Source organism: Gossypium arboreum, chromosome 9 (assembly GCF_025698485.1).
Source record: "Gossypium arboreum isolate Shixiya-1 chromosome 9, ASM2569848v2, whole genome shotgun sequence".
Taxonomy (NCBI): Eukaryota; Viridiplantae; Streptophyta; class Magnoliopsida; order Malvales; family Malvaceae; genus Gossypium; species Gossypium arboreum.
In genome coordinates this window covers 8168949-8194148 of record NC_069078.1, presented here as the reverse complement: position 1 = coordinate 8194148, position 25200 = coordinate 8168949, and the positions used below count along the sequence as shown (strand labels likewise).

At 32.8% G+C, this 25200-nt stretch overlaps 1 protein-coding gene and 1 long non-coding RNA gene across 2 annotated transcripts; one reads left to right on the top strand and one right to left on the bottom strand.

The window, feature by feature from the left end:
• Positions 1-302: 302 nt before the first annotated feature.
• Positions 303-2614, bottom strand: LOC108456446 (WAT1-related protein At5g40240-like). Its single transcript, XM_017755025.2, has 7 exons — positions 2294-2614; positions 2129-2194; positions 1924-2037; positions 1602-1839; positions 1345-1503; positions 879-1030; positions 303-757 (listed from the first exon to the last, which is right to left on the bottom strand). The coding sequence occupies exons 1-7, from the start codon at positions 2485-2487 to the stop codon at positions 619-621; spliced, it is 1062 nt and encodes a 353-aa protein (XP_017610514.2). The 5' UTR covers positions 2488-2614; the 3' UTR covers positions 303-618.
• An 18444-nt stretch (positions 2615-21058) lies between these two features.
• On the top strand, positions 21059-22524 carry LOC128280514 (uncharacterized). Its single transcript, XR_008270605.1, has 3 exons — positions 21059-21141; positions 21603-21689; positions 22316-22524. It is a non-coding gene; the product is annotated as an uncharacterized LOC128280514 (long non-coding RNA).
• Positions 22525-25200: the final 2676 nt, after the last annotated feature.

The window sequence follows — 25200 nt, the reverse complement described above, 5'->3', positions numbered from 1 at the left end:
ATGAGAAAAATTAAAATTTTTATCTGTTATTTTAAATTTTACTTAACATAAACGTATTGCCTATTTAAAAGCACCCTAATCAATCCTTTGAAGTTAAAGCATTTTGTTTAATTTGTAACTTCAAAATAAATTTCAAAATCCAAAATAAATATTAATAGCCTAAACATGAGTTTATCGAATAAAGTGTTATGCGTCTTGGTATTGGATCTAGTCACAGGTTTATACGAGAAAGAATTCTTGCTTCAATATATGGTTACTCAAAAGGTATATTCGTCCTTGACTGAACCCCTCTCAAAATAACGTTTATTTTTTATAGAATAATTACTTGCCTCTTTATTTCATATTGACAACCTTCTATAAGTGATTAATAACAAAGGAAAGAGTCCTAATTGATAACTTGTTTATGAAGAAACAAAAACCTAATATAATAGAGAAAATAAGTAAAACTAAAACTCTTAATAAAACCTGATATAATAAATAAAACTAAAATTCCTATTGCAATACAAGCATCCATATCATAAAGTTGATCGAATTTGATTAGAGAATCACAATAATGTTTTTTTTTTAGTATGGCAATGAATGAGGAAGCACTGAACCATGGTAAAACAGCTACATTGTTCAACTTTGTTGGCTTTGTAGCAAAGGGACTCTTCCATTAATGGTGTTTGAGTCATCTATTATTTCTTCTTTTTCTTCTCTTGCTTTTCCCCATAATACGGAATACAATCCCGTAGATAAAATTAGAGTTCCGAACACACTGCAAAATATTTAGTTTTGGATTCAGAATTGTGGAATAAAAGAAATGAAAGATTTAGGTAAAAAGATGAATGCGTTAGGGATGCTATCATGGTTAAGTAAAATAAAGATGGTTTTCATACCTTCCAAGAAATACTGCTTCACCAAGGAAAATAGCACTCATAACAACAGCAATGACAATTGAAGCTGGCCTGAAACTTGCAACAAATACAGGCCCCTTCAGGCGTATGCCCCATACGTGTACACCTAATCCAAAACATAACCCGAAAAGTCCCTAAACCAGCAAGGAAGGCAAGCAAAGCTACTTTCAGATACTAAAAATATATATGATTATGTTACTAAAGCTACATTTAGGGATTGCAATTTTTATAATATGAATATGTATATTTTTCAATTAAATTTATTATTCGATAGATATCTAAATTTGTTAAATATTCGATAGATACGAGGGTATGACTCTCAAAGATCCTCCAAATATAAAGAAAAATATAGGAAAATCTATTTATATCATTGCCGAGTATATATCTGTATCATACACTCATATCTGAATCCAAGTAACACAAAGTGATTGATCAGTTGAGGTCTTACCGTGTATAAGACAGAAACAACAGCTACATTAGAACTTAATTCCCAGGAACTCAAGTTTGGTTCAGCAAGTATGCATATTGGTAGGGATATAATGGTCCCAAACAAGCCAGAAAATAAATTTACAGTAATCTCTTCTGGGTAAATCTTCATTACTTGGGACTGTAATTTGGAATAAAATTCAAGTTTAGCTTTTAGGTAAAATATAATTAAGGACTAAGTTAATGTATTTCAATAGCTTGAAAACATTTTTTTTTTACCTGGATAATATACCCAATTGAAAGAATAAGGAATGCAACAACTTCCAGGAGGCCACCAATGATCCAATTTGACTCATATGACATAAACACTAGCGGCCTTTGAAGTGAAACAGACGATGACAATGAAAAAAGTTTGGGTCCTTTGTAAAAAGTAATCACTAATGCACCAAATATTGAGGTAAAGGTGCCAATGATTTTAGCTTGACAGCTTGAACTTCTAATTGCTACTTTTTCAATCCTTGAATGTGCAAAAACAGGGTCTTAGGGAACATTTCTCAAACATATAAAAAACATAAAACATGACATGAGGACAATTAAAAACCTGAAGAAGACAGCAAGCATGAAGGTCAAAGCTGGTGTGAGATTGCCAATGGCTGAAGCAAGAGTTGGGGAACTAAGTTGTATGCCTTTGAATAAACATAATTGGCCTGAAAACCTGTCTCCAAAAGATGAAACAAATCCATGGGGTTGGATAGGTTTTTCTTTTGCAGTCATTATATGTAACTAGAAGAAAAGAAGATCCATACCCAAGCAGTCCAAGAAGGAAAATTCTGGAAAAAAGAGGGAACTTCAATGGAGGGAGCCGTGTTTTTCTGCAAACAACAACAGCAAAAAAAAAAAAAAGCATCAGATAAACAACGAAGACATGAAATTTATGAAAAATAGACATTTAATATAACAAAACATAAGACCTTTTAAAGAGGGCTGCTATGAAGAGGAAGACAAGGGTGCTTAAAAGATAAGAGTAAGCGGTGAAGACGAAGTAGCTCATCCCTTTAAAAGAAGCAGCTTTGAATAGAATGCCGCCAGTTATATTGGAGCACTCTACAGCAACCATGGCTATGCATGGTATCACTAATTCCTTCCATTCATTTCTTCTTGCCATCCTACCTCTCCTCTTTCTAGCATATCATTCATTATTTGGTTGCTTGTAATATACGTTATATGTGTGGAAATCCCATTATGACATGGAGAAATTGAAACATTTTTTTATAATATTATGTAACTATCAAAATTATCATGAGTTGAATATTGTGTATACACTCTCTCCATTACTTTATTTATAAAAGATTAAGAGAAAGGGGAAGATGGAATCAAATCTTTTGGAAGATATGGTTGGACCTTTCTTATTTCCAATGTCATTTTGGTATTTTGTATCCCTAAGGAAACCTTCTTTTAATTTGCTCTAAAATTGGTTTTGAAGTAAAACTTAACCAAGACAAGTATCATTTGAAAAAGTAAATGAATTAAACTATAAATTAAATGTACATAGGCACTTAGATGAATTGCTTCACATAACTTTTATTTTTCATTTGATTATCAATTAAGAGTTGTTATTATTTATAGTGATGAATTGTGTTATTTGATTATTATTAAAGAATCATAATTATTCAAGTAATTTATCTATTGAATTATCATGTTTATTACTAAAAGAAATAACTATCCATTTGGACCGTTATGATTGTATGAAGAGACATGAGAGTGATTATAAATAGGATTTAACATTCACTTGGATCTATATGCAAAACCAAGATATACCAGAAACTTAGAAACAAAAGTTTCTTTCTATTCTCCTCCATCTTCTAATATTCTTGTAAAGAATTACTGCATAAATTCTTTATAGAATTTGATACTCTTCTTGTGCTTCGCTCAGTGTTCAGTGAATTGTTTTTATCAATGCAAAATGTAGATAATTATTGAGCTTCATTGTATCCTGGACAACAAAATATAGGTGGAGACAAATAGAACCTTAAAGAAAGTGACATGTTATAGACTTTGAAGCCTTTAATTAATTTTTCATAAGTTTATTTTATCTCAACGCACCAACAATTTTATAATTCTATCTTCATAAATTTATGAAAAATTAAAAAAGATACAACAATTCACCATACATTCACATGACATCAACAAATTCTAAACACTACAAAAGGGGAATTGCTTCAAATGCAAACTGTACAAATATGTGGCCGCTTCAAATGCAAACTGTACAAATATGTGGCCATGTCGAAGAGATGATATTGCATATCCTACTATATTTTCCTGTAGCTTGCGATAAGGTTGTGCCCATTGTTATTGTTTTTGGTACCTTAAAGTAAATTAATTAGACCTATATGGGAGAGAATCAAAAACTTCTCATGCTAAATATATGGGACAACAAACCCTAGTATATTTAAGTAGGGTTGTCCCCTAATCCTAGTGAGACTAGGATTTTGTTTTTCTATTGAAATTGACTTCTATTAATTCAACAAGAGTTCCACTTCTTTTCCCTATAAATAGATGACATCGATAGGGCTAAACACACAACTTTGAGATATTATTATTCTGCCTGAAAATAGTGAAAATTTATTTTTTAAGTATAAATTTTATTTTTTTAAAATAACAATTCTACTGATTTCTATTAAAGAGGAAAAGGTTGTTCGATTGAAAGCCAGAAACAAGGATTCATGTAGCTAAGAACATAAGTGCAATTTCGGTAAAAGGTTTATTGTTATAAATATTACAAACTGGCTCGGTTTTCAAAATTTTAATTTTTCTCTATGCAAGAAAATCATTTTTGTAACGGATTTTTTCCAACATCTCCCAAAGAGCACAAAAGGAATCCAACGTCTTATAGACCGGTGGTAGCCCAGAATCAGTTTGTTTCGAAGATGGCTGACAAGTGTATGCCTTTCTTCAAGGCTTTGAAGGCATTATTCAAGCAATTTGAAAAGTTTTGGGAATTAATCGTACAACTGAAGCAATATTTAATCACCTTTCTAATGTTGGTATCCCCCTACATATTGACACTTTGTATATATTTTTAGCCTTCAATGAGATAGTGGTAGTTGTGTTATAAAGGGTGCTGATAGGTAGCAATCTAGTGAACTATGTTAGTAGGGCACTCCAAGACAGAGAATTGAATTATTCACTAGTGGAGAAGATTGCTTTTACCTTGGTAGTTGTAGCAAGAAAACTTTCAACTGTATTCTCAAGCCCACTAGATATTCGTCTTATTAGATCAACCCTTTTAAGATATTTTGGGCAAGGAGAATTCATCAATCGCATGATCAAGTGGAGTGTTGAGCTTAGTGAGTTTGGGCTAGAATTTTTACCAAGGAAAACCATCCAGGCTTCGACATTAGCAGGCTTTGTAGGCATATGTTCTTTCTCGAAATAGTCTGAACCATCCGCTAAGGAGTCTTCTTGTAAAATAAAGTACCCCTCTGTCTTTTGAACCATCTGCCAATATACCTTCTATAAAGAATAAGGCTTGACTTTACACGTTGATGAATCATATGGGAAGAATGGTTCTGAAGCGGGAATTTTATTAGTTGATCCGAAAGGTAATGAGTGGCAGTATGACTTATAGTTTGCCTTTTTTACCTTGAATAACATCGTGGAGTATAAAACGTTGATTGCTAGATTAGAGTTGACTCACAAGTTGAGATTTCAAAAATTCATGTCCATACAGATTCCCAGTTGGTAGCCAAGCAAATCCAAGGTGAGTTTGAAGTCCGGGACTCCATTTTGGCCAAGTATTATTCCTTGGTGATAAGCTTGTTAAAAAAGCTCCCTAAGGTCTACACGGACTTAATTCCACGTTTCGAGAATGCCTCAGCTAATTCTTTATGTAGATTGGCATCCAAAGTCGAGATCACTCAAAGGGGAAAAATTTGCTAGAGTATAAGGAGCACTCGAGCTATAATACGATGGGTCAGACTTTTAATGTTGATGTGGTAGAGACTTGGATAAATCTCTTGATAAATTTCCTGTCAGGAAACAACACCCCTTTTGATTCATAGGGATCAGATAAGCTTCAACAATAGGTTACCTGCTACATTCTTACCGATGAGGTTTTGTAGAAAAAGGGTAGCCCCAGCCGCTGCTTTGGTGTCTGGATCCCTCAGAGGCTGGATATGTGATTAGGGAAATCTACGAAAGAATATGTGGGCACCATCTGGGTGTCAGGGCTCTTGCTTCGAAGATCCTCTGATAGGGTTACTACTGGTTTACCATTCAAAAAGATATGATCTCTGTTGTGGCTAAATGTGAGCATTGCCAGATGTTTTCACCCGTTCCTCGCCAACTAGTCGAACCTCTAAAAATATTCTCCAGCCCCTAACCTTTCTCAACTTGGGGAATTGATATTGTTGGACCATTCCCGCCAACCATCGAGAAGTATATAGTGGTGGCTATAGACTATTTCACCAAGTAGATGGAAGTAATGGCATTAGCCACCACTACAGATATAACAACTCGATTTTTAGTAGTGTCAAAAATGATGGTTTTAGAACCCCAATTCTAATATTTACGAGGTTAGTATGAAATTTAATTATAGTTCGGTTCTTTAATTTTATTAATTGGATAGTTAACAAAGGTACAAGTGTAACGACCCTAAAGTCAGTGGTGTTAAAAAATGAGATATCAGGACCTTGTTTTCGTACATCGAGCCCGTAAATATTTTTATTAAATATTTATGGAGTTGTTTTATAGGTTAATTAAATTTTGTATAGGTAATTTTTCCGAATTAGTGACTAATTAATGTATAGGGACTAAATTGTAAAAGTAGTAAAAATTAATTGCTATGGATTTTTAATTAACTGAAGGGCCAATTAAGCAATTAGACCCTTATAATTATGCCAAGTGGTGGTGGGAATCAGCTAACATCCACCAAATTTTATTAATTTTCATTAAGATTAAGCTAATTAAAATTAGTTAAATTAACTAAGAGTTAATTAGATTTAATTAAACTATAAAAGTTAAAAAATGATAAAAAAAATGTTATTTCCCTTCATCATCTTCTTCAACCCATAGGAAAGAAAGAAGAAAACTATTTTGAAGCTCAACATTTGGTCCTTTGATTGATGAGTTTGATTTAATTTGTTTCTTGTGATTTTTATATTTTTAAGGTCTGGGAGCTTGATTTAGCTAACATGATTACCAATTTGTAAAACTATTAAAGTTTTCAAAAGTTTCCATTTATGAGTTCTTGATGAAATTGATGTTAAATGGTTAGATTTTAAGCTTAGATATGAAAAATGACTAATTTGTAAAGTAAAAATTCTTAGTTTTAAACATAGGGACTAAATTGTAAATATTTTGAAATTTATGTTGAACGTAACATTTGTCAATCTATCAAGAAGACTTGGCATACATCATTTAGTCAGACATACCACCCAATGGATTGGAATGTTACTAATAGATTCAAAATTCATTGGTTTCACTTAAATCTTTGAGGAAACAATTATGAAGATCCCCCTTTTTAGTTACAAACCATTATTCTTTTTTCTAAATCGGTAACACATATTTAAAGGAGAAAATAATAAGGTTTACAAAAGACAGCCTATTTATCATCCGTTGCCATCAATGGCAAATACATATAAAGGAGTTCATAAACTGCAAATCCAAGAAGCTTGGTGTACACTTTTATAATAAGGGGTAAATTATTTTTTCAAGGCAAAACAATACAACTATAAGGTAAAAGAAAAAGTTAATTACAAAATGTATGTATACGCCATCCGCCAAACAACCATGCATGATATAAAAATAGACAAATAGCTCACTCGTAGAAGCAACTCTAGTGTTATCCTCTTCTATTGATATTCTAGTAATCAAATGCTTGAGAAAGAAAAGTAACAAAGTAAGTTCAATTGAACTTAGTGAGTTCCAAATGGACACGAAATGATTATTAGATTATTGATAATCAAGCCAAAAATAGAGACATTTTCAAGTGTAACGCCTTAAAACCCGGCCTAAAAGTCTAAACTGAATCCCAAAACTTACATTAATCACTTGTACCACAGTTTATATAATCTTTTTACAAACTGACTTAAAATTACTCGTATAAAACTTATGAGTTTCTACTTAAATAGAATCAAACTGTATCTTTTTGAGACCTCAGGTATGCCGAGTCCAACTCCAAAACACGGAATGTACCTGAAAGGAAAGACACTAGATGAGCTACACGAGCTCAGTGTGAGTCCGAAACATGAACAGATGATAGAAGACGGAGTGGCACAATAAATATTTCAGACAAGCATGTGCATAAAAATATCACTTACGAAAGTCTCATTCGGTATGTCAAATACAATATCAAACCACATAAATGATTTTCCAGTCATACATAATAATCAGATCATATTACATGACATTAACTATATTGTCAATAACCAGAAGTTTACACAAACAAACAAAATGTTCTGACAAACAGACGTATATTCAGATGTGAATAGATGCACAAGTCAAAATCCCACCCCACCAACCAAACACCACTTCGTCCATCCAGCAAACCATATAAGGGCTATGGTAAGCCCGTCCACCATGCACACCACATAGAACTATAATAGGTTCATCCACCCAACACACCGTAATATGGAACTATGCCACTTGAGTAACTGTATACAACTGAGCTGATATACGTATAGGATAGTGCGGTGAACCAGTTTACAAAAGTATCGCAGTTAAAACTGCTAAGTCTATCTTCCTTCTCTTCATAACCAGATCCCAAAATTTTCATGCTATGCAACGATGCACACATTACGCAGACATTATACAGAAACGATGTTAACAGTTCCAGTTGAACAGATTCAGATTTGATTACACTTGTATTCTAATATTCAGTTACAACAACAATAATAAACTCATACTTATTAATCACATAAACGAGCAATAAAATTAAAGCCTATAATATCACATATATACACAAAACAAACTAAATCGAGTCTCAAACACACTTATCGAGACTTGAGCAAGGGTCAGATTACACAAAAACATATAACAAAAAATTTATGACTCAAAACAAAAATTCTGCAAAATAGGGCCATGGCCGTATGCCCCAGCCGTGTGGAAGTGCCCAAGCCGTGTGGGGTGCCTACACGCCCATGTGAAGGCCACACATGCTCGTGTGGAGAGGACACACGCCAGTGTAAGCACCTCTGTCCCTCACTGTTTGAGGTATAAAACCACACGGCCAGGGACATGGGCGTGTGCCCAGGCTGTGTAACTCATTGTTTTTGCCTAAAAAACCACACGGCCAAGGCACATGAGTGTGTGCCCAGGCCGTGTGGCAGGATATTGGGTCTGAAAATTGTTTCTGAGACCGAGAATGTTGATAAACTTTGATATTGGTTTCCTCAATGTACAAATGACTGGATTTGTTTATATGAGAACTGTCTGATACACTGAAACTGATCTGTGAATTACATAATGGAATGTGCACTATAATACCACTTTGTTATTGAACTATTTTATTAATTATGTAAGGTATTAGAATGGCTAAACATGTGTTACGGTAGTTATATTCTGCATTATTATGGGGTGGGATGTTGTGAAGGAAGAAGAAATCTGTTCTGAAATTGTGGCTATGCCACTAAGAGTATATCTGATTCTAGTGCTTGTCGCATTTTGAATTAGCAGCTAAGCTGTGTTTTTGTAAAAGTGTCAACGAACACTTAAGGGTGTGAATGGTTGGTTGGGTATTGAATGCCCTTAATAGTGTGTTGGGATGGCAGGAGATGGTGTGTAGCAGACAGGAATAGAAAAATTGCATCTGAATCTGATCGGTATCATATATGAACTGAAATTGCATATACGTATACATGTAACTGGTCTGCTCTAAATTTGAACTACCACTCCTCTGAAATGAATTGGATACTTGAATTTGGAATTTTCACTATAAATGAATTCTAATAAAATAAACTTCTTTTATGCACTGAGTTCACAACTCACTCCTTTATTGATTGGATTTCAGGTGGTTCCCAGTCTTGATCGGGTTAGGGTCACGAAAGCTCGGTCAAACCTTTATCTTTCTTTTAAGCATTAGTATTAGGGGTTATTGTTTTGTGATGTTATGGAACTTATAAATACTATGTGCTTTAAATTTCATGGTGATGAATGTTATGTAATAAATAGCCCAATTCGACTGCATTATGATAGTATGAACTCTAATACGAACGATGTAACTCTCCAACTTGGTCTGGACGTATAGACCGAGCTTAGGGTGTTACATCAAGATCAGTCTTACAGACACATTATGCCAAGTTGCCAGTAAAGTTCTCTAGTGACAACACTTCACCAATATAACACACATAGTATCCCCGGTAGACACATATCACCAACTTATACATACTTCTCTCAATCATGTATGTTTACCTATGACTTAATATTGTGCCAACCTCGGACTGATATTTCAGAAAATAGGATTGCATATAAACCTGCTCATGGGTTGGGCCACCCAGACCGACCTGAAGCTTGCCCGAAATATGGGAGGGTTTGGGAAAAAATATAGGCCCGAAAAATGGGACTGGACAAAAAAATAAAGGCCGTTTAAAAAAAGGCCAAGCCTCAGGTAAGGCATTTTTGGCCTGGGCCCCGCCCAACCCAAATTTACTAAAGGACAAAAAAATCTAGTTTTTTTTAACATTATTTTCTTGTTGTTTTCTCCCTATTTTGCTACCATTTTACTATTATGTTGCTCCTATTTTGTTGTTACTGTTTGGATATTGTATAAAATTTATTTTATTATTAATTTTGTTATTATTTTAAAGACATTTGTTAATTTTGTTATTATTTTAGAGACATTTGCTTGTTAAGTTGCATCTATCTTAGTGTTATTTAAGCATACATAGTTTTTAAATTTTATTTTTAATTTGTTGAGAAATATTTATTTTATTATTTTAGTATTTTTGATGTATTATATATATTTTAAAATTTTATAAAACATAATATAAAAATTACTATGGGTGGACCGAGTCGGGCCCAGGTTATAGTATTTTTATCTGGATCGGGCTTGGGCAAAATTTTAGGCCCATTTTTTGGGTCAGGCCTAGCAAATAGTCCTAAATTTTTAGTTGAGCCCAGCCGGCCCTGCCCATGCACACCTCTAATTTCATATAAATCATAATCATATTTATATTCAAATTCTTTGTTAAATTGAACACGTGTTCTCTCACAAGGTTAAGCCGTGATCTGCTAGTCTGGTTTGCAATAAAGCTGCCCTACTAGAGGTATCATAAATAAAGCTTTTTTCCACATTTTTACATGTCACAAAAAGTCTAGTACTAGGCTCACACACAAGGTGGGTATTTTCACCTCGATTGTGGCCATGCTCATACATACAACATTGGTTTATTACACACACATCAATTCACAATACATAGACCTATCTTCAAAAGAGATAACTTACCTTACACAACCCACATATCATTGAATTTTCATAACTCAAAGGAAGTAAGAAGGAACTCACCAGAAAACTTCAGAATAGAATCTACTCTACTGGTTATTTGCCTTAATTGCTTGAACCTTCACTAGCTTCTTGAGCTAAATAAGAAACAATTATAATCATTAGACCATTTCCTACTAAAATTTAATCCTACATGCACTAATGCAAGAACGTAAATCCCCTCAACAACCTAAGGGCTTTCCCAGAAATTACTAGAAAGTTGGTACGTATCAATGGCGTTTACTAGCTACAGATACCTTCCTCGTCTTCTCTAGCAAAGATAACTTAAAAATTTCCAAAGGCTCAGGGAAGAACTTAGAGAAAAACAAAGGTGAAACATGTCGATTATAGGCATCCTTATATAACACAGGCAACGGTGATAAAGCTCAGTAGAAGGGTAAAAAAATCTTGCTATAGCCCTGTAATCCGAAAATAGGCTTGCCTAATCATCTACCAAACATAACCATTACCATTAATCAACTTAGTGAGTAGTAAATGTTGCTTGTACACTAAAACAAACCAACTAAACCAGTCATTCAACTACCTAAACATATCAACTGTCATCTATAGCACTCTAGTTCAATTCCAACTAGGTCTTAACTAAATTCTAGTGATGGTCATTGAACCATCATTTTCTCACTAAAGCACGGAAAATAATTCTATGACTTCGTGAACTAAGAAGTTCGCCCAAAGTATCTAGGGTTGGAGGATTATCTCACAAAAGATTTTGCCAAGTGGAGAATTCCAACGATGCATTTCTCACAAAAGAATCCTCGTGTCACGCCACCCAAAAATTTAACGAACCAGTCTTTAGTCTAATCCTTTTATTATCCTTGATTTATACAACTATACGCCAATCAGTATCTATATGGTTTATGCCCGATGGGTTGTTACATTTAATTACTGTACTTATTGATAACAGAGAGCTATAGAAGGGTGGAATTAAGATCGGTTTCAAAATCGAAGCTCAAATTCAAAAGTTATAGCAATTTCGATTTTAAAGACTAAAGTGAATTAAATGCAAAAACTTGAGAGAGCATTCACAAAATGAAATTGAACTGTAATATGCCTATAGTAGGATGATATAAGGTATTTGGAATTGATAAATTGAAATGAATTATCATATAGATTGGGATTTAAGCCAATCAAAGGAAAATCTAAGAAAAGATAAAATTACAGATTAGTCCTCGCCGTTTTGCTTCTTGTTGTTTTTTCCAGGTAATTTTATATGGAATTTAATATGTTAGTTCTTATTATATTTGTATTTAATTAATTTTCTTGTTAGTTGAAGTGTTGTGAAAATAATGATTTTTGGCATCGAATGGACTAAATCGTAAAATATGATGTATGTGACAAATATGAACTAATACGAGTTACGGAATGGATATAAAATGTTTACAGGATTGAAATATGTATATATATGACAATGTTATAGATATTTAGTTGGTATGAATACAATATTTATGCCCGTGTGAACTTAGTAAACGATTAAGATACGAATGGCACGTCATTAGGGTTCAAAAATGAAATCGGGTGTTGGTCAAGGATTTCTTTATCAATGGCTAAGATCCAACATGTGTTGTAGATTCTCGACAGCTTGAGTGAGTAGCATTGAATAAAGTTTATATAAGCAACCTTGATCTATAGCTTGTGTGAGCAGCCCAAATATCACACTTGTGTGAGCAAACCGAATATTATAGCTTGCGCAAGCAAAAATAGTCTTTTGTATCCAAAGTTAATTTACTATAGTTCTTTACGCGAAAACTAGTGATTAATGGAAATGAAGTGTTTGGAACGATTGAATGTGAACTCATTTGTAACGTTTATGAGATGATCTTGGTTTGAATGGTACAGGATGAAAGAATATGATTATATATGTATATGAATTGTATTATATGATTACATTATGTTAATGAACTAACCTATTGGTTGTTGCGTGTGATTGTATAATGATGCCAATGAAATATTGTGCTATGTGACATTGTGATTTCAATTGTTAATATTGTTTTAATGTTAAGGTAAGTTACGTAAGTTTCATTATAGACTTACTAAGCATTCGAAATGCTTACCAATTGTTTTTCCCTTTTCTATAAATTGTTGGTTTGTAGAACTCATCGATCGGATCATCTTGAAGCTCATACTATCCAACTATCGATTCGGTAGACTTTTACTCATTTTAAGCTTGATTATGTAGCATGAACATAGGTGTTTATATGTGTTACTTGTAAATTGTAACACCCCCTAACCCTTTATCGAAATAGAATTACAGAGCATTACCTGTTCACTATGGTTTATAACACGAATCAAATAAAATTAAACATTGTATAGTTTAGTAATATATCTTATTAACCCCTTTTATGTACATTCAAGGCCTATGGAATATATTAATAACAAACCAGAACTCAATCAGAAGCTTATAAACTTATTCATAAAATTTCCAAGATTTCTCTTAATGAACAGTACCATACACCCGTGTGGTTAAGAGACACGCCCGTGTGTTTCTATGACATGCCCGTGTTGTCACCCCATGTGACTCACACGGCTAAGACACGCCCGTGTCCTCTACCTGTGTACTTCTCTGACTTGTTGCTCATTAACAAACTAGTTTGACAAGGCCAAAACACACACCCGTGTGCTTAACCCATGTGGATTTATTTTCAATTCGAACCTAGTGCAGTTTTCACACGGCCAGGCACATGCCCGTGTACTGTGGCCGTGTACTACACACGGCTGAGACACACGCCCGTGTCTCTACCCGTGTGGCGATACCTGAGCATTCTGTTTGCCAAATTTTAAATGCAGGGGAGACACAGTCTACTCACATACCTGTGTAAGGGCGGTGTGTCTCACACTGTTTGATCACACGCCCGTGTGCCAGGCCGTGTAGACTCAAAATGAACTTTATAGTTCAAGTTTACCAACCCTACAAACTTCAATAACAAGCAATTTAAAATCCAATCTTTCAACCAATCCATAACATGATTAAATACGTCCATTTCACATTAAAATCATCAATATTACAATCCTACTCAAGTGTATTAGTAAGAGTTTAACATAAAACTTCCAGACAATGTGCTTTGGTACTAATTGAATCAATTCAAATTAAAATATATAAAAGACTATATCATAAACACAACTTTTCATTTATGGGCTAACCATTATCATTCTTACACAAAATAACTTCAAAAGACAACCTAGGTACATGCCATTTCTCAAAATAAAATACGTAACCGAGTATTTGAGTTCGGGCTTGGCTTGGATGCTGGGTTGTTAGTCGCTTTCGTACCTAACCTGCGCACGGAAACAAACTGTACGCAGATTATACACTCAGTGGTATTTCTATAAACCAACACTTAAATCATTATTAACACAAAATGCATTTAAGCTATTAACTTCTAATCTAATAGCATTACTTATATTCAAAGTTCTTTCTCAGTGAAACATTCAGTTCAATTATATATCAATCAATAACAATCAATTTCCAGTACAGCAGCACAGTCGTTTAGATGCCCAGTACGATAATTACCCCTATTAACATAAATTGGACTTTGGCGGATACACGAATCTAACCAACACACCAGTACGGCACATTGTGCCTCATCGGCTTTGTCAAAGTAAACAGTAGCAGTACAGTACATAGTACCTCATCGGATTAAACTGAAGCATTGAAAATAGTACGACACACAAAGTGCCTCATCGACACAAAGTCGAAGTAATAGTACGACACTATTAGTGCCTCATCAACCCATGGTCGAAGTATCCCAGTACACTTCCAATCCTATGGTATGCCAATTATATCCAGCCTAGCCTGACACTATTAATAGGGTATTCATTTCACTTTAATTTTCAAATAACAATCAATTTACATTTCAGTTTAGATATTCACAACTCAAATCAATTCAATACAATAATAACAATACTTACCTCTATATTACTTATCATATATATATGTAATAAATGCAAAAATAATTATTAAGTTTGGCTTATAGAAATACAAACCGTAAATTTTTCGGATTATTTTTCATCAACTTTCTCTTTTCCTTTCTTTTTCGATGTCTCCGGTACTACGTTAGCTACAGAAATTAAACAATTTATACTATTAATACAATAAAAATTCACAATAAATAATTAAATTTCTATTCAATTCAAACCTCAATTTTCAATTTAATCCTAATTAACACTTTTATTTCTATCGCTCAATTCATACTTCATTACTATTCAATTTCCTATCATATTCACCTTAAACATTAGATATCCATGGTAAAACCCTAGTTTCAAGTTTCTTTCAATTTAGTCCCTCAAACACAAAACTTATAGCTTCTTTTACAATTTAGTCCCTTAATCAATTCTAAATTGAAATTTATTGAATAAAATCCCTAATTCAACAATTTGTTCAACATAACCCATGTCTAAAAATCTTATAACTTTCAAAATTTCTACTTACATCAAGTAATATTTATCTCTAAGACTCCAAAAACATCAAAATTATAAAGAAAGGGACTTAATTGACTTACCAAATTAAGCTTAAAGCTTCAAAACCCAAAATTTCCCTTTTCTTTTCTCCTTTCTTTTTCTCCCAATTTTCGTTCCCCACTTTCTGTTTCTTTCCTTTGTTCTTTTTCTTTTGTTTTCTTTTATTATTATATTATATTTATTATATTAATTTCTTAAATACTAAGTATATAATATATGTATATTATACATATACATGGAATAATATTTTCCATACATTTGGCACTATTCCTTTTTATGGGTTATTTGCTAATTTAGTAACTTCAATTTTCTTTAGTCTATAATTAAACTTTTACACTATATTCAATCTAGTCCTTACACTTAATTAACCTTAATTCAAGTTAATTCACCTAGCCAAAATCTAATTAATCACCCAACTAACATTCATAAATATTTCTAATAAATATTTACGAACCCAATTTTCTGAAATAGTAGGCCAGAAACTCGATTTCTGATACCCATAAATTTCAGGTCATTACATAAATGATGGTTTAGTTTACGCCTTGGTTAATGTTTGATTTTGGAAAGCAAATGTTCATATATGCAATAGTGAATGTTTTGGTAACTTGTGCAACTTTGTGTTTGATATTTAAATGGTAAAATGAGTATGGAATGAGGTAGTATATGTGATGGTAAGAAATGGAAAATACATTGATGATCATGTTGAATTGAGTAAGCAAAATTGATATGTTTTGTTGGTCAAATGAAGACATGTTGGATAAATTGAATTGAAATGATGTTATAAGGTCTTTTGTATGCATTATGGTATGATCTTGTGCAGGTAAAGGTGTGCAATTATCCTCCAAATGTGAAATTGGTTAGGTTGACATCGAATAAGTACCAAATGGCCTAACTTTTACCAAAAATAGAGTCCACGTTGATACAAGCAACTCTCCTCGTCGCAAAATTGGTTGACAGTATGTGACGTCCCGACGTCGAAAGGCGGGATGTCACTACGTGACAAACTGTTTAGCGACATCATGATGTGGAGAAGGTGATGTCACGATGTCGGTATTGAATTTTTAAAACTTTACAATTTGGTCCTAATTCATGCTCGGGTCAACAAAAGAGCTTTCATAAGCTCGATTAAGGCTTGGATTTAGTTGTGAATCATATTATAAATGTGTATAAGCCATAAATATTTGTTTGACTAACATATTTAATGTATTTTGATGGAAGTTACTCCGATAACAGATGTGACATCTTGTAGCTCGGACCCGGCGATCAGGTCGAACAAAGGGTGTTACAATAGAGAAGTAGATGAAGAATTTTGTCTGAAAACAATCATCTATAGGCGATTGATTACAACTTATTTCAACCATAAACGTAAAAAAACAAAGAGAAAGGGAAGAAAATGCAGAGAAATGTGGATTGCCCTAAAATTCCTAAGCGAAGAACCCTGAAATAAGGAAAAAAACAAGCAATAGAGCAAAAACCTCAGGAAGAAAAAGCATTTGAAGGCCAGCAACATGGCAACAAAAAACCAAAGAGAAAGATTTGAAAGCCTAAAGCGACAAAAATAATTTTAATGTTGTAGAAGAAGAGAGTAGATAGGGTTTTTTCAAAATTGTAAGCTTCATCATTTGGATAGTTCAATATTCACAGTTAATGACACTTGAACACATATACCATGAAAAGTTACAATTCATCATTACTTCGAATCCTAATACACGATTGTTCAAATTTTCATTAAATACAAATGTTTTAGAAGCTTTGAGGAAATCTTTCACCTTAAAAAAATACTCAATACGTACACGGAGCAACTCCAAGTCTTCTAAGCAAATCATTACCATACCACCCACTATTTTACCACTAGTAGAGATTGTAGATGGTAACAAGGCAAGCCACTTTATAATCAACCCTTTGACTAGGGGAAAGGGGACAATTGTTATACCCTTACCCAGCTTGGACACATGGCATCATGAGAAGTTACTTGAAAAGAACCTGTAGACAATCCTCCACCTCGCACCACTTGGCTGGTTACTGGGTGAACGGCCACCCAGATAGACTACAAGCCCTTAGGCCACTTGTTTTTAGCATGAACACTTTCATCTCCAAGAAGGACCACCTAGGGACCACAAAGGCATAACAACTCCGTACTACCTCAACAAGGAGAATGTCAAAGCAGTAACGTGCTTGACAACAATCAATGTGTAACAAACCTATCACCTGGCCAACCATATGTTCTCCATCACCTCAAGATTGTTGGTGACATGGCATAAGTTAAAAAGGAACCCTTTGCTTATAAATACCTTGAAGAACGAGGAAAAATGAATCATATCCTTGACTCTCTTACTAGCCTTAGTCCTCTATCTTCCTCAACATACATCCTCCTCCTTCTTCTCTACCTCTTTACACTTTTTGACTCTCAACCTGTTTAGGAGAACCGATCTCCTTTGCACCACTACTTTCTTTTTATTGTCTCCTTTTTTTTTTGATAAACAGTATCAACAAATATATATTATTCAAGAAAAATAACTAAACTAAATATAACCCAATAACTAATAACCTAATTAAGTCGATTAAGTCGATTATTGAACTCTAATTTGATTGGTTCAATTTTGTAGATTATGGTTGGTTAAGTCAGTTTAATAAAAAATTGACTAAACTGACAAAAAAAAAATCAAATGCTCTCCCCCAATTGAAAGTGTAAATATGTGGAAAAAGATGCATGAAAATGGAGAGGAAAGTGGGATATCTTTTTATATCTCTTTATTACCTAAAACTTTTCATTTTCCAACAACTTTTTCGTTGTTACTATTAATTTGGTATTCATTTTCCAACATATATTTATCTGGTATTTATTCTTTAAGAATTAAATAATACATTTTATATATATAATTGAGTTGAAACGATCAAACTAAAAGTCAATTGTAACACCCCTCGCCCATTTCAAACGACTAATATGGATGGGAGATGCCATCGAAGCATATACAACTAAGAAATCTTGGATTTATTTAAGAATTGAAAGTTTAAAAAAATATATAAAATAATTAAAATATGTTTTAGAAAAGATTTAAAGTTTTAAAAACAATCTAAAATTATTTAGGATTTATTTGGAGTTAATAGGAAGTTATCGAAACTCAAAATGAGCTTTGAAATGTCAAAACGACTTAAAATAGTGCAGTGTTGAAACAAGCATAACTAGGATCATTTGACGTTGCGACATGATTGACTGAGTTAATGGGGTCACAACGTAAGAAAACTGAAGTCGCGATATCATGCACCGAGTTTGGGACTTTGCAACTCTATGGTCGCGACGTCACGATGTGACTAACTAAGTTCGCTAAAACACTTAAAAATCACTCTAAAACCCAAACATCACCATATCATTCCAACATAAATCATGTCATTATAAATCAAAACTTAAAATCATTTAAGCTTAGAAAAACGTAGCATGAACACATCCAAAACAAAAGATACATTTTAAAAGAATCACAAAACATGTAACACCTTGTACTCGACCTAATCGTCGGGTTCGAGCTACAAGATGCCACATCCGTTTCTAGAGCAAATTACAATAAAATATATTTGATTTATATCATTAAAAATTTAAATATGAGTAATACATGCATAAGATATGATATGATATATAATCATCTACAAGTCTTATACTAGCTTACGAAAGCTCTTATGCTAACTCAAGATCAAATTAAGACCAAATTGTAAAGATTGCAAAATATTGGGTTGAAGTCGCGACTTTAGGGGTTCCTTGTCACAACGTAACTCACTGACTAGGCCTCGTCGATGTTAAGGAGCTGACATCGCAGCGTGACCATCTGTTTCCAAAAGGTCTAATTTGGTACATATTCAAGTTAGCCAAAAATACAAACCAAATCTTCCATTCATTCAGTCATGCATAAGTATCATAATCCAATGTTCATTCCTAATCATTTAACACAACCTATACATATACATTCATCAAACACCATTCCATTTTATTTACCGACAACACTTTCCATATACCAACTCAATTCATCCACTTAAAATCATATGCGCATATCAACTTCATTTCAATAGTAATAATCTCAAAATATAATTTGGACAATACCATTATGTCATATCTAGCTAGCCATTACTAGCTTAACTTCAACATGATTGAATTATACAAAAATTGACTCAACCTAGGTGCATACCATATATTTAACAAAACAGAACTATACAAACATTGTTGAGTCAAGGTTTATTGTTTGGATGCTCGATCACACCTTGAAACTTTAAAATTTACCTATACCTGCATATAGAGAAAACAAACCTTACGTTGAGCAACAAAACTTAGTGGTATTTCCATGATTCAAGTCAAAGTACAAGTTTAAAACAATTGCATACATTATTATAATATCATCCAACTCATATACCATTTATGCCATTTCTCAATCAACACATCAAATATGCATATACCATTAAGTGTACCAATTTATATCATATGAATAAACCATGCATTACCTTAATTTAACCTGTAACATCTTGATTTTCAGTGGTGTCGGAAAAAATGGTTTCGAGACCATAATTTCGATAAAATACTTTGTGAATATTATTTAATTAGTATTTTTATGAGGTCTCTAGAGTCATATTAAATTTTGGTTGAGAAATTTATTTGTTTGGATAGTTTAATAAGTAAAAAAGACTGAATTGTAAACACTACAAAGCTTGAGTAGTTAAATTAAAGGGACTAAATGGACAAATTAACCATGAAAAATTAGTTAGTGGGATTTTATGAGGTTATGTTTAATAAAGTGGTTTAATTAGGTTTAATTAATGATTTATTAAAGCTTAATTAAGAAAATTGAAGTATTTACAAAAAATGCCATAAGTATATATATTAAATTAAACCTAAATTTTTTTTAAAAAAATCTCATTTTTCCTCATCTTCTTCACGGAAAAGAAAGGAAAAAGCTAGGGTTTTCCAACTTTGATTTTAAACTTTGATTTGGTAAGTGTATTGATGTCAGTTTTTAGTAATTTTTATGTTTTTGAGTTCATATTAGTTTGGTCTATCTAAATCAAGGACCAATTTGTGAAACTGTTAAATGTTATAAAAGTTTCTATTGATGAATGAGGCTATTTCTTAAAGCTTATGATGAAATATGGAGGTTTATTGATAGATTAGAATATTTTGAAAAGTGATTTTTGATAATTTTGATGTTTAGGGACTAAATTTGATTAAATGATAAATTACTTGTACTTGAGGTGAAATTATTGCAAATAGAGATTTATACGAAGTTATAGAATATTTGGGTATTATGGGTGTTTAGGAAAAATTAGTAAATTGCATTATTAGGGCCTAAAGATTGAATTGAATAAAATGGAAAGTTGAGGGGCAATTAGATAAATTGCCAAAAAGGATTTAGTTGCATGATAGGATCTATAACATCCCGAAATAGGGCCTAAACGGAATAGTGGTTGCGAAACCACAAATCCGAGGTAAAAAAATTTATTTTATTATTATTTTGAGGTTCATGGTATGATTGCATGATTGTGTGAAAATTTCGTGATGAAATTCTATGCATAAAGTGCTTAAGTTGAGGTTAGGGACTAAATCGAATAATTTGCAAAACTTGCATTCTAGAAGTTTTTGGTATGAAATTACTTTGGAATATTAATTAGGAGGGTTTAAATAACAGTTTGACCAATTTTAAGTTCATGGACAAAAATTAGGACATGGAAGGAATTTTTGAAAGTTTAGTAAGGAGGGGTAATTTGGTCATTTGGATATTAAATGAATTAAAAAGGGGAAAAACAACACAAAAATGGTCATCTTCTCAATTAGTTTCTGCCGATTTTTTCTCTCCTCCATAGCTGGGGTTTCTTCAACTTTCAAGCTTCGTAGTAAGTGATTCCAAGCCCCGTTTTTAATGATCTTTACGTTTTGGAGTCCCTTAACTTGATTAAGCTTATTCTAGCAATAATTCAACCTAGGGTTCATATTTGGAAAAATACCCATGGCTGAAATTTGTGTATTTTGGTGTTTTATGATAGAATATGAGGTTTTAAATTATGTTAAACAACTTATGCTACTCGGTTTTAAGTGAAAACGAGTAAAAGGGCTTAAATTGGAAAAAAATACCAATAGTCATAAGTATATGTTAGAGTGTGATTTTGATATTTCCATAGAAGGAAAAAGCATGTCATAAAACATAAGAAAATAGGATGAAGTTTAATTTACGAGCCTTGGGGAAAAAGTGCAAATATGTGAAAGTTTAGGGGTAAAAATATAATTTTGCAAAAGTTTGGGTCAAGGACTGTTTTAATAAATGTGAATATTAAATAAGTTAAATTTGCTATTATAGATCAAGAAGAACGAAATTCAGGAGTAGATCGGGGAAAAGAAAAAGTAAAGGACTAAATTGTAAAGTTTAGTCACATTTTGTATCAAGGTAAGTTACAGTAAATAAATGCAATATTCTTTTATTTTACATTATTATTGTCAATTTCCAGCATTTATATATTTATGTTATGAAAATATTTAAAGTCGAATTTAAGGTGAAGTGATAGAGGAAAAGTGTTAGAAAGCCCCGGTTGAACCCTAGGAATATTAGGATATTAGGGTTGACAGGACAGAACAGAAATGATCCATGTAAGTCTATATTAGAAATATGGCTTTGGAGACTGGATTGAGCCATGTAAGTCTATATTATATATGGCATTGGAGACAAGAATAATTGATGTAAGTCCATGTCAAAGACATGGCATTGGCAGGATATTGATAGACAGGAACGACCCTAGTGTCCTTAGTATTTCGAGTGGTTCAACGGGTCAGGATACGAGTTAAATTACAGTGAATTAACAGAAAAGGAAAAGTAGATTATACTTATGAAAAAGGAAAAGTCAGGTAAGAAAGAAGGTAAGGGAATAAAGAAGAAGATAGAAATTGAGAAGTAAAGAAATTTATGGTGTTAGATGATATTATGCATAATTATCCATTATGTTGAATGTTGTGATTTATTTGCTTGTAAGCTTACTAAGCCTAGTGCTTAATCTTTTTATTTTCTTCTTCTTATAGTACTTATCTAGTCACTCGGGGATCAAAGGAAACGTAGGAGGCCGATCACACTATCAAAGAAATAACTCGGTATAACTAGACGTTTTGTTTTGGGTATGGCATGTATAGAAACTTAGCTACTTTTGGTATAATATGAACAATGAATGATGTGTAAATACTTGCTAGTGATTAGCTAATAAAATAGCCGATGATATACATGTTTATTAATAGGTATGATTGAATGATGATTATCACATGAAAATTATGAAAAATGTGAAAGTAACCTAAAAACAGATTCAAGTAACAGAAATGACGTAACTTTGAAAAATCACTAAAAATTGTAGAAACATAGTTTGAAGATGAATAATATATGAAATTAAATATTATTATGTATATTTTCTTATGGAATAAGAAAAACAGGTAAAGGTATTATATTTTATGAGATATCTGAGTTTTAGTGAAACAGGGTCAGAGCGATTTCTGGATCCCCTGTTTCAACTTTGGAAATTCACCATAAATAGTACAAAACTAATTAGAAGGTGTAATTTATATGGTCAGAATCCTTGTTGAATATAGTTTTGGGAGAAACAACGGCTTAGTCATATGAATTTTTTACAGGAATAAAAATGGTTCGTAGTAAGAATAGGTTAGTGTAGTCGAGTTTTGAAACAGGGGAAACTTTAACTAATAAACTGTACTAATTGGCCAAGTCAAAAATTCTAGAAAAAAATTAGTAGATAGATATATGAGTCTAGTTTCAGGAAAAATTTACGGATCTTAATTTTTAGTTTTGAAACTCGAGAAATGAATTTTTAAGCAACCATGACGCAGAAAAACAGTTTATTCTAAAAATTAAAATAAGTGATTTAGAGTTGTTTAAAAGGTAAGATAAGTTTAGTAACACCTCAAGCTTGACTCCGGTGACGGTTTCGGGGGTGGGGTTGTTACAGGATCAACTTGTGTTGTTATTCTAATTGATGGAATGAAATTATTATTTTTATATCAAGAACGTGCTGATAATCATGGAAAAGGTAAAACTGCGGAATAGTCCCTATTTTCTAGAATCACCTGCAAATTAGTCCGGTAAGTTCATATGTTTATTTAAACTCTTAAAATGCTTACATTCTTGTTAATATGCTCTTAATGAATGTTGTTTCATGTACTGAAAGTACGCTCTATCGAGCCAAATCCTATTGTTATACTAAATGAAGCTCAATCGAGCAAATCATATCGTTATACTAAATGGAGCTTAACTAAGCAAATCTTACCGTTATTCTGAATGATGTTCAATCAAGAAAATTCTACTATTATACTGAGTGAAGTTCAAACGAATAGAAATTTATGGATATACTGATGAAAATCTCAATCGAGCATTGCCCACTAAGTATATTGAACTATTGAATTGGTTGTAATTACTTTTATAAGCTGCATATAATGGGAATCTCTATGCTTAATATTGATTAAATCTATGTTTGATTGGAAAGATTTATAAATTTCTAAACTTATTAAGCTTCATTTAAGCTTACCTATAATTTGTTCATTTTGTAGATCATATTTTGAAGGCTAAGAAGATCAAGTCAACGCTAGGAATCACACTATCTAGGAATCTTGGTAGACTTAATTTCTCAGTTTTGGTATATGGCATGTACTAGGACTATATGTATTGTTATGTGAAATGTCTAGCTTTTGAGTAATATGTTGTGATATGTTGTGCACTTGAACAACTTTTGATCTCTTACTTGTTACTTAAATGTGTTTTAAAGGTCATAATATGAAATGATATGCTATGAGTTATCTTGAGCTTGTAATGAAATGGATGTATGGTTATAGAGATAAATATGTTTGTGGCTACAAGTTGGGAATGATTTGTGACAAAACATATTGAGATGTCAAGGTTGATAAATGCTTGATACATGGAATGAATATATGATTATGTTTGAGTGTGTTTAAAGTTGAATTGCACCTTCCATATGTGTATTTTGAACTGTGTAGGTGCCTGTGCAATAAGGGAGTGAAATTGAGCAAGAAATAGGTTATTTTGGGTTCACACAGCCTGAGACACGGACGTGTGACTTAGCCGTATGAGGCACACAGCCTTGCAAAATGACGGTGTGTCATCTGAAGGTCTTTTGTATGCAAGTTAGTGAGTTACACGGCCTAACACACGGCCTGGCACACGGGCGTGTGGGGCATCTCAAAGAATTACATGGTCTGACACATAGACGTGTGACACTACTGTGTGACCCTACCCAAAGAGTTACACGGGTGAGGACACGGGCTGGGACAAGGCCGTGTGTCCCTTATTCGAAAGTTACACGGCCTAGCCACACAGCCGTATGACTCCTGTTTTTCAAATTTTTCTTTTTTCCCTAAAATTCTGGTTTTGTCTCGATTTAGTCCCGAATTGCTCCCAAGCTATTTTTAGGGCTTCGAAGGCTTGGTTTAGGGATGAAATATATGAGAATGGATGGTTTATGATATTTTTTTCTTGAATTTATTGAATGTTTGATGTTTAAAGATTCCAATTGATTGGTAATACTCTGTAACCCTAATTCGACAATAAATATGGGTTAGAGGTGTTACATAACCATTCCAAATGAACATACCATACTAACATACTAGTATCAATAATGCTTACATTTATATTCAATTCATAACATTTGATCATTTCAATATATCATTTTTTAATCGAATAGATTAATTCACTATTTTTCATATATCGTAAATATGCATTTGTAGTATTACCAATTCATATTTTCAATTCATTTAGAAAATTATTTAGCCAATTTACATTTATATTCTCTATTAATATGACTTGGACTTGAATGGATATACAAATACTAACCAACACACTAATTTGGCATCTAGTGCCTCATCAGAATGTCTGAAGTATATAATTTGCATCC

Excerpts from the sequence above, each read along its gene's own strand:
- LOC108456446 (XM_017755025.2), bottom strand. The coding sequence starts at position 2,487 with ATGGCAAGAAGAAATGAATGGAAGGAATTAGTGATACCATGCATAGCC. Across the intron at positions 1,840-1,923 it reads ATGCTTGCTGTCTTCTTCAG|GATTGAAAAAGTAGCAATTA; the intron begins GTTTTTAATTGT and ends TGCACATTCAAG. Across the intron at positions 1,031-1,344 it reads TTGTTTCTGTCTTATACACG|GGACTTTTCGGGTTATGTTT; the intron begins GTAAGACCTCAA and ends TTGCTGGTTTAG.